The following is a 10,054-nucleotide window of genomic DNA, read 5'->3' on the forward strand; positions in this document are numbered from 1 at the left end:
AGGGCCGGACAGAGCAGCCTGGAGGGCCAGAGTTCAGGGCCTGCAGTTCCTTAACCCTTCCCTGGAGATCCGGGAGGAATTGTGTTTCCCTCCTGAGGGCACTCACAGTCCTGACCCTGATCGTTTCACGATCCTGGAGAGCTCATTGACTCTGCCACTGCATCCTAGCTTGGGCTGGCCCTTGAAGGGGTCAGCAGCCCTCCTCTTTCCCTGATGGCATATCTCCCTTTTTCTCGGCACAGGCGTCCAACAAAGTGAGACTGGCTGCCATCTCCACCTTCAGCCACCTGTTTGAGATCGTCCAGTGGGGAGGCAAAGAGCAGATGAAGGCGCTCGCTCTCCAGAGCCTGGTCCCCCTGATGGTGCATCTCCAGGACAGTGTCCCAGTGAAGAAGGTAGGCTGACGCAGTTCATCAAAAAGCAGCAACTCTTAGCTAACACACCACCAATTACATGCCCTCTTAAACAATCCAGTAGTAACCTGGCCCTTGACAACCTTCAGAAACCTCCTCCTAACAACAAAATAAGGTAAAGGGACCCCTGACCATTAGGTCCAGTCGTGGCCGACTCTGGGGTTGCAGCGCTCGTCTCACTTTATTGGCCGAGGGAGCCGGCGTACAGCTTCCGGGTCATGTGGCCAGCATGACTAAGCCGCTTCTGGCGAACCAGAGCAGCGCACGGAAACGCCGTTTACCTTCCCACCAGAGTGGTACCTATTTATCTACTTGCACTTTGACGTGCTTTCGAACAGCTAGGTTGGCAGGAGCTGGGACCGAGCAACGGGAGCTCATCCCGTCGCAGGGATTCGAGCCGCCAACCTTCTGATTGGCAAGTCCTAGGCTCTGTGGTTTAACCCACAGCGCCACCTGCATCCCATCTCCTAACAACAAAAGGACACGGCAAAGGGATGGTATCTGCAATATACAAAATACTACTACAAAATCCCACAAACCCCCTTGGTTGTTGTTGTTGTTTAGTTGTTTAGTCGTGTCCGACTCTTCGTGACCCCCTGGACCAGAGCACACCAGGCACTTCTTTCTTCCACTGCCTCCCGCAGTTTGGTCAAACTCATGCTGGTAGTTTTGAGAACACTGTCCAACTATCTCGTCCTCTGTCGTCCCCTTCTCCTTGTGCCCTCCATCTTTCTCAACATCAGGGTCTTTTCCAGGGAGTCTTCTCTTCTCATGAGGTGGCCAAAGTATTGGAGCCTCAGCTTCAGGATCTGTCCTTCCAGTGAGCACTCAGGGCTGATTTCCTTCAGAATGGATAGGTTTGACCTTCTTGCAGTCCATGGGACTCTCAAGAGTCTCCTCCAGCACCATAATTCAAAAGCATCAATTCTTCGGCGATCAGCCTTCTTTATGGTCCAGCTTTCACTTCCATACATCACTACTGGGAAAACCATAGTTTTTACTATAGTGACCTTTGTTGGCAAGGTGATGTCTCTACTTTTTAAGATGCTGTCTAGGTTTGTCATTGCTTTTCTCCCAAGAAGCAGGCGTCTTTTAATTTCGTGGCTGCTGTCACCATCTGCAGTGATCAGAGAGCCCAAGAAAGTAAAATCTCTCACTGCCTCCATTTCTTCCCCTTCTATTTGCCAGGAGGTGATGGGACCAGTGGCCATGATCTTCGTTTTTTTTATGTTGAGCTTCAGACCATATTTTGCGCTCACAAACCCCCTAGATGTAATAAAAAATACCGGTAATAATGGGAGGCCGACATAGGCTATAAGATCAACCCCCATCCAATGGACTAGAATGTGGTCTAAACCTCCCTTCAAATCCATATCAGTGAAAAGGAAAGAACTCACTTTGAAACTCACAGGTGGTACCTAACACCACGGAAACTAACGCTAATACGCCCAGGAGCCTCACCAAAATGCTGGAGAGGATGCACCTCCACAGGAACATATCTCCACATGTGGTGGGAGTGCCCCAAAATCCAACTCTTCTGGACAGCAATCATACAAAAGATAAGCAAAATAACTAAGCAAGTATTAGAAGTCACCCCAGAACTGGCCCTACTAAACATCTTCCAAGACAATAATGCCCACTCACAACACAAAGCACTCATAACCCACCTACGCTCAGCAGCCAGAAGCATCATAGCCAGACACTGGAGAGACCTGTTAGGAGTAAGCATAGAACAATGGTACCTAATAGTATGGGAAACAGCCTTACTAGAAAAACTAGCCAACGAACTGAAACTGACATGGGGACAAATAGAAGACACCTTCACCCCAGTATAGCTCCCCTTTATCACATACACAGCCCAACAAGACAACGACACAAATCCGCCAACAGCACACAAATCAATCTGGCTAACCTGATTCAAACACACACACACACACACACACACACACACACACACACACACCCTAGTCACACATGAAAACAACTTTCACTCCAGCCAATCAAAGACAACCAACCACACCCTAGGCCACCGCCAACCTCTCTCACCACTAAAGAAATACAAGCGAACAGTAAAGAGAACCCACACAAGTGACGCTGACACAAAACCCCACACATACACTAAGTAGAATAGAAGCATTGCCCCCTGACCCCACCCCACCCACCATTCCCCTCCAACTCTTTCTCCCTTTTTTTCCTAATGTAACACTAATGTCTCACAACAAATGAAACTGATCTGTAGAAAACGGAACATGAAAAAAGAGACATTGCATATACTTTTGTAAACCAAGAAATCTTTAATATAAATATATTTTTAAAAAGGGGGGAAAGAAAGCAGCAAGGCCTCTCGGCTAGGATGTCAGCATCTGGTGTCCAAGCCCTCATTCCATTAGCGCAACGATTTAGGCTTGTCAATGGTGGAGCTAGCCACTCGGGCACCTGGAGCGGAGATCCGCCCATGGGGGCAGGCCGATCCACCCTCGGGGGCAATCCGCGAGGTGGCATAATCCGGTGGGGGGCCAATCGCAGCCCGATCCTCCCGGAGGGGGGCTGATCGCGGTGTGGTTGTGCAATCCTCCCGGCAGGGTGTTTTTTTATATATATATTTTTTGTGGTGAACTGCCCCAAGATTTATGGAAGTAGGGCTGTATATTAGTAATTATTATTATTATTATTAGTATTATTATTAATAATAATTTATTCTTCAATATTCTGCCTGAGTTTTCAGCAGCTGCAGTGGCAGAAGCTGTTACTCCCACCCTCACTTCTTTTACAGATGTGTTGGATCACTCTGAGAAGAGCTGACAAGTTTCTGAAATCCTTCATCCAGTTGTCCATCCGGGAAAACGAAACCTGGAACTTCTGCAAAAGTCTTGTGAGCGCCTCTTGTTTATGTTGTTTTTCAGAGAGTGGGCAGCCAGAGAGCGACGGGGAGGAAATTGGGTTTTGATGTTACTGTTGTTGTTACATTATGTATTTTGTGTTTTTATACTAAAAACCACCCTGTGATCCTTGGTTGGCATATAAATTGAATGAATAAATAAAAATAAAAATGCACATATTGGTGGAAATAGCCTGCATTGTACAGCAGAAAAGTGCTTTGGGGGGAAATGTTTGTGTGAGACAAAATTGCATACAAATATGTGCCTATTTGGGTTTGGGCTGGGTGTTCATCAGTATGCAGATGATACCCAACTCTACCTCTCTTTTAAATCGGAACCAATGAAGGCTGTGAAGGTCCTGTGTGAGTGCCTGGAGGCGGTTGGAGGATGGATGGGGCTAACGGATTAAGGTTGAATCGTGACAAGACAGAAGTACTGTTTTTGGGGGTCAGGAGGCGGGCGGGTGTGGAGGACTCCCTGGTCCTGGACGGGGTAACTGTGCCCCTGAACGACCAGGTGCGCAGCCTGGGAGTCATTCTGGACTCACAGCTGTCCATGGAGGCGCAGGTCAATTCTGTGTCCAGGGCAGCTGTTTACCAGCTCCATCTGGTATGTAGGCTGAGACCCTCCCTGCCCGCTGTCTGTTTCACCAGAGTGGTGCATGCTCTGGTTATCTCCTGCTTGGACTACTGTCATGCACTCTACGTGGGACTACCTTTGAAGGTGACCCGGAAATTGCAACTAATCCAGAATGCGGCAGCTAGACTGGTGACTGGTGGCCGACGAGACCATATAACTCTGGCCCTAAAATTAAACATGTTGGTGCTGACCTTTAAAGCCCTAAACGGCCTCGGCCCAGTATACCTGAAGGAGCGTCTCCACCCCATCGCTCAGCCTGGACACTGAGGTCCAGCTCCGAGGGCCTTCTGGCCTGTGGAACGCCCTCCCATCAGATGTCAAGGAAATAAACAACTATCTGACTTTCAGAAGACATCTGAAGGCAGCCCTGTTTAGGGAAGTTTTTAATGTTTGATGTTTTATCATGTTTTTAATATTCTGTTGGGAGCCACCCAGAGTGACAGGGGAAACCCAGCCAGATGGGCAGGGTAGAAATAATAAATTGTTGTTGTTGTTGTTGTGAGAAATTCGCACAGCAATATTGCTGAATTTTCATGAAGACTTATTAAAATAATAACAAGCAAACAAACAATAAAAAAACAGCTAATAATAGTAATTGCAAACTGATGTGGCAGTGTAGAAAACTGAACTTAAGGGTGGAAGATTGAGAGATTGAGAGGAACCAGAACAGGCAAATCCACCTTTGCCTACTCCTGTATTCCCTTCTCTCTGCAGAAGACTATTCACGCAGTGCATAGTTAAACTATGGAACTCCCTCCCACAGGAGTTGGTAACGGTCACTGACCTGAGTGTCTTCAAAGAGGATTAGAAGAATTCATGGAGGAGATGGCTGTTGATGGCAACTAACCTTGATGGCTGTGCTCTGCCTCCACAGTGGGAGGCAGCCATGCTTCTGAAACCTAGTTTCTGGAAACCACAGGAGGAGAGAGTTGTTCTTGTGTTCAAATCCTGCTTGCGGGTTTCCCAGAAGAGTCATCTGGTTGGCCCCTGTTAGAACACGATGCAGGACTAGATGGACCGCTGGCCTGGTCCAGTACGTTCTACTGATGTTCTTGTGCAAGACTGGTAGGCTTGGGTCGACCCTGCCCAGGCTCCATCCTTGCTCGTGAGGAATGGCATGCATTGGAAGGAAGGCAGAATTTCCTCACACAGCTCCCTTCTCTTTTGGACCTGCCTCCCAGGTGAAGCGCTACAGAGAACAAGGGGAAGCCATCCTTCTGGATCAGGCCTTTGCTTACCTGGAAAACCCCCGAACTGCTTTGAGAGATGGGGCCATCCGGCTCTTAGGCAAGTTATGTTTATTATGAAATTACTGAGCAATCATTTACATTAGTTATGCACATGGTGCTTCAGACAATGTCTCTGGGAAAAAACAGCAGCAGAGGACAGTTCCCTGCCCTTTAAAACTTCCAGATCTCCTGCTTATTAAGCACGCGTGGGGAGTGTGTGGCGCTGCCCAGGGAATTTTTTGAAACCCCAAAATACGGTGCTTTTTAAAAATGGATAGTGTGATTTGTAAGATTGGACCCATCACATCATAAAGCAGGTGAAGTCACACCAAAGTTGGTCTGCCATCTTTGATTCAAAATGGTGCCCGGGATCCCAGTGTCCACAAAAATTGCCGCACCCGCCTCAAGAGCTCTCACGGCGAGTTTGGCGGCAATATCTTGAGAGCTGGCCATACTTATGCCAAACAAGGAGGTACAGTCACGGCAAAGTCACATTTGGGGCTGCCATCTTGATCAAAATGGTGCCTAGAACCTAGACTCCTCACCTCAGGAACCCTCACGTCAGGTTTGGTATCCCAAGAGGTGTCAGAATGCCTAGAAAACAGGCAACGTACAAGCCATTTTCCAAAATATATAGTAGATTCATCCTTGGCTATTTAATAAGTGCTTGTTCTGATTTGTTTGTGAGGTGGTTAGATGACGTTGGGTCAACACAGGTGATGTCCCACACTTTCCAGTGCACTTTTCCTTACTGCAGAAAGTCCAATATTTTGGGGAGGAGGGTTCGTTGCACAAATACTGTAGCTGCACAACCTGAATTTACCAAGCACCAGAGGATGAAGGGACAGAAAATGCAGTCTCACATTCTTAGCCTTAGGTTTTAGCTGGAGATGAATGATGGAATCGTAGTGTTGGGAGAAGGCAAGGGGTCATTTGGTTCAACCACCTGCAATGCAGGAATCGCAAGGGCAGGATGAAGATGAAAGAACAAGTTTTCCATAGTCATGTACAGCTTTCATTTGCCCTGTCCGTGGCTATCCTAAATGAGTCCATGCTGAGCTGAGCCGTTAATTTTTCACTTGCCTCTAGAGCGAGTTAGGGGCAGAATGTGCCAGGGAAGTGGGAAAAGCTCTAAACGTGCTGCCATTTCTGAAATGGCGTGGCTATGCGTTGTGACTTCTCCTAACTGAACCCACTCCCTTTGGCCTGTGGAGACATGTGCTCTGCCATTAGGCTACCACAGTTCCCTTGGTGGTGCCGGAATAGGGAGCAAGGAGTCGGCTCACCTAAACTGCGTTCACCCTGTAAGAAGGTAAAGGTAAAGGGACCCCTGACCATTAGGTCCAGTCGTGAACGACTCTGGGGTTTCAGCGCTCATCTCGCTTTATTGGCTGATGGAGCCGGCGTACAGCTTCCGGGTCATGTGGCCAGCATGACCAAGCCGCTTCTGGTGAACCAGAGCAGTGCACGGAAACGCCGTTTACCTTTCTGCCGGAGCGGTACCTATTTATCTACTTGCACTTTGACGTGTTTTTGAACTGCTAGGTTGGCAGGAGCAGGGACTGAGCAATGGGAGCTCACCCCGTCGCGGGGATTCGAACCGCTGACCTGATCAGCAAGCCCTAGGCTCTGTGGTTTAACCCACAGCGCCACCCGCGCCCCTGCGTTCACCCTGTAGCCCCTGGCAAAACCTGTTGCTGGCATCTCTCCCTGCTTCAACATTTGTTCAACATTTGTTTGTCATTCGGGGAGTGGCAGCCCTTTCTGACCAAGCACACGGCGGGCATTTCTATCCCTAGAAATCATCGCTCAGGAGTCAAAGCACCAAGGAACAGTAAATGCCATTGCAACCGGTGAGTAGGAATGATGTTTGGGTGCCCCTGCCCTGCCCAATTCTGGCTCTGCCACCTCCTTTTCTGACTCTACTTTCTTCTTTTTTGCACTGGATTTATACTCCACCTTTTTCTCTCAAAGGAGCTCAAGGGGGCGTTTGTGGTGGTCCCCCTCCCCAGTTAATCATGACAACGGCCCTGTGAAGTACAGTAGGTTAGGCTGAGAGTGGGTGGCTGGCCCAAGGTCTCTTGAGCAGAAGATTGGGGGGCGATGGCATGTACATAATGTGCACAGGATGGTGGGTGAGGCCAAATGCCGCAACAGTACGGATTGTTCTCAACATTGAGGGGACCTGGCTCCCTGTTATGTACTGAGTTGGTATATTTCACTCCCCCAGAAAATTGTATTGGGGGCCCCAAAGGAACCTGGCCGCCTTAGAGTTGGTATCTGTATGTGCATATCTATACAGTGGTACCTCTGGATGCAAACAGGATCCGTTCCAGAGCCCCGTCCGCATCCTGAAGCGAACGCAACCCGCGTCTGCGCATGCGTGGGTCGCGATTTACCGCTTCCACACATGTGCGTGACATCATTTTGAGCGTCTGCGCATGCGCAAGTGGCGAAACCCGGAAGTAATGCGTTCTGTTACTTCTGGGTCGCCACGGATCGCAACCCAAAAAGGCTTAACCTGAAGCGACTTCAACCCGAAGTATGACTGTATCTAGATAGATATATCATGGCTTAACACTTGTAAACTGTTTAGAAGCCACCTTGGCAACCAAGATGTGTGTAAATCAGCAAATAATGCTAATAATTCTAAAAATATATTTAAAAAAGAAAAAGAAAAAAGGAAGCAGTGAAAGCGTCTCTCTGTGGCTGTTCTCTGTGTTTTCCTTTCCCTCCTCACTTAGTCCTGGATCTTGTGAAAGTGGAAAATAAATCATCCCACCTCAAAATGGCGGTATCCGACATAACGGAGGCCTTGGGGCAAGAGGAGCAGCCTTCGGGAAACTTCCTGGGAAGATGCGTCAGCAGACTCAGAAGGATCTGGAAAAGATAGAAGCTTTTCCTCTGGAAAGGGGTGGGGGGAAAGGTAAAAGTTGGGCAGGGAATGAATCACTTGGTGAGGGCCGTTCTCTCTTCCTTTCCCCCCCGACAAATTTGGACTAACTGTTGCTGGCAGCCATCTTTTTAAAAATAAAAACCAAAAAATAATATTTTTTTATTGGTTTTTAGACAAATACAATAACAATAACCATTAAACATCCAGCAAGTGTTTGTTCTATCCATAGACTTTAGACACAAGCTCACATTCAGTGTTCAAACCTATTACTTAAAGTAACCTCCCGACAGAGAAGGCTGAGCAGCTGTTATAGTAAGGTCTTGTTATTCCTTTATTTCCTTGATTTTGATCCCGCCCTTCTTCCCAAAGGAGCCCAGGAGGGCAAACGGAACAATTTAACAAACGAATATTTTAAAAACAGCCTGGCAGACAGCAAGTGATGAATTCCTGAATGAGCTACGGAGGAGCGCCTAGTCTGGCAAACTGCTCATGTTGGTTTTCGCAGCCTCTCCTTCCGCAGACTTTGGGGAGGGAAGGAGCTTTTGTAGACTCCAGTGTAGAAGTTCTCCCCTTCTCCCATGCCTTCAGTGTGGGTTAGGCTGGTTTTGCAGACAGTCCCTCTCGAGGGCTGAACCCCATCAGGACCTGCCACCGTACAGTTTTGACCACCACCTTTCAACCCAAGCATCCCCTCTCCCCTACAATCCCGGCTTACCAGCAATCGACTCAAATCGCAGGGGAGCTCAAGGTCTGGAGGGGAAGGGACCTAACATCCCACGGAGTGGTCCACATACAATGTCCTTTTCTCCTGTAAACTCAGGTACCTGTGTCTTCTACTCCTGCTCGCCTGCCCCACCAGACCTTGTTCAGCCATGACTTGTCTCCATCTCAGCTTTGACTCACCCAAGCTATCTTCCATCCCAGGCCTGCTCCGCCAGAAACCAGCTCCATCTCAATCCAGTAGCCACCACCACAGGTTTGTTGGTTTGCCAGGGCCGATTCCCTGTTTCCACTCCCTGGGCTTTGACCAGGCCAGTTGTTCCTCGTTGCCTGCCTTGGCGCTTGGGTTTGAATCATGCGTCTGATCCTGCCTACGGCGTCCAGATCCACTTCCACCCCAAATTTCTACTGGGTGTTTTAATCTCTGCCTTCTTTGGGTTCCTCTCCCCAACAACACTTCATAAAACTCCCTGACTTTGCTCTACTTACAGAACAGGTGTCTCTTCAGCTATCCCAGGTGAGAAATCGGCCATTGTTCTCTCTAAGAACTTTGCTCAGTTCCCCCTAATAATCCATTTGTGCTTTTCATCCTCTGCGGTGTCTCAATTCCAATGAAATTTCTGGGATATGCTTATTGTGAAGACAAAGCTTTTCATCCTCAAATCCCTCCATTATTTTATGTATTCATGTGTGTATTGCAGTATTGATGTCCGGCCTTTCAGTACCAAGGCATGTTCAAGGTGGCCTACAAAATAAATGATGTGAAAATAAGCTGAAGTGTAGTCTCTGGTTTTATGTGCTGGCACATCCCAGCATGTGACCTTGTCTCCTGCAACCTCAGAAGACTCTGCCCTCCTTCTTTCTCCACGAGGCCTTTGGCACAGCCCCTGTAGCAACACTTAAGGATGTGTAGCTGAAATGGTTATGCGTTCTTCCCATTTACTAGGGATGGTGGAGGAAGTCGCTTTGGATTTTAACATGAACCACATAGTCACCCTCCACAAAATTGCGTGACGCAGTTCTCTAACGAAATATTTTGGAGGGTGGAATGTATATTACAGGAAAGTGTCCCCCAAAATGCATCTATTAGTGAACATCACATATAAAATGTGTCACACAGGGAGAAAATGCTTGCGAAAATGTGTATATTAGGCAACATTGCATTAGAAATATTAGAGGAAATTCACACTAAGATGTGGACTGGAGGTTTTTAAGCAGAGTCATGGATGCATTAGTTAAGATTCCTGCATTGCAGAGGGTTGGACTAGATGACCATCG

The 10,054-nt window shown here is 48.0% G+C and overlaps 1 protein-coding gene across 4 annotated transcripts in view; it reads left to right on the forward strand.

Moving 5' to 3' along the window:
* LOC310762169 (maestro heat-like repeat-containing protein family member 7) overlaps positions 1–9,547 on the forward strand; it is a 29,641-nt gene extending 20,094 nt beyond the window's left edge. For 2 of the 4 annotated variants that reach the window (XM_083612788.1, XM_083612787.1), the window contains exons 16-21: positions 243–395; positions 3,187–3,285; positions 5,113–5,218; positions 6,960–7,013; positions 7,905–8,086; positions 8,877–9,547. In XM_083612788.1, coding sequence (XP_083468914.1) covers positions 243–395; positions 3,187–3,285; positions 5,113–5,218; positions 6,960–7,013; positions 7,905–8,053 — 561 coding nt within the window. In that variant the 3' untranslated portion in view covers positions 8,054–8,086; positions 8,877–9,547. Of the gene's footprint in view, positions 1–242; positions 396–3,186; positions 3,286–5,112; positions 5,537–5,696; positions 5,813–6,959; positions 7,014–7,904; positions 8,087–8,876 lie in introns of those variants that run through there. The other 2 variants (XR_014547890.1, XR_014547891.1) reach the window with 2 other exon arrangements.
* The last annotated feature ends 507 nt before the right edge of the window (positions 9,548–10,054 follow it).

This window comes from Podarcis filfolensis (genome assembly GCF_964270895.1).
Source record: "Podarcis filfolensis genome assembly, chromosome: 5".
In the NCBI taxonomy this organism is placed as follows: Eukaryota; Metazoa; Chordata; class Lepidosauria; order Squamata; family Lacertidae; genus Podarcis; species Podarcis filfolensis.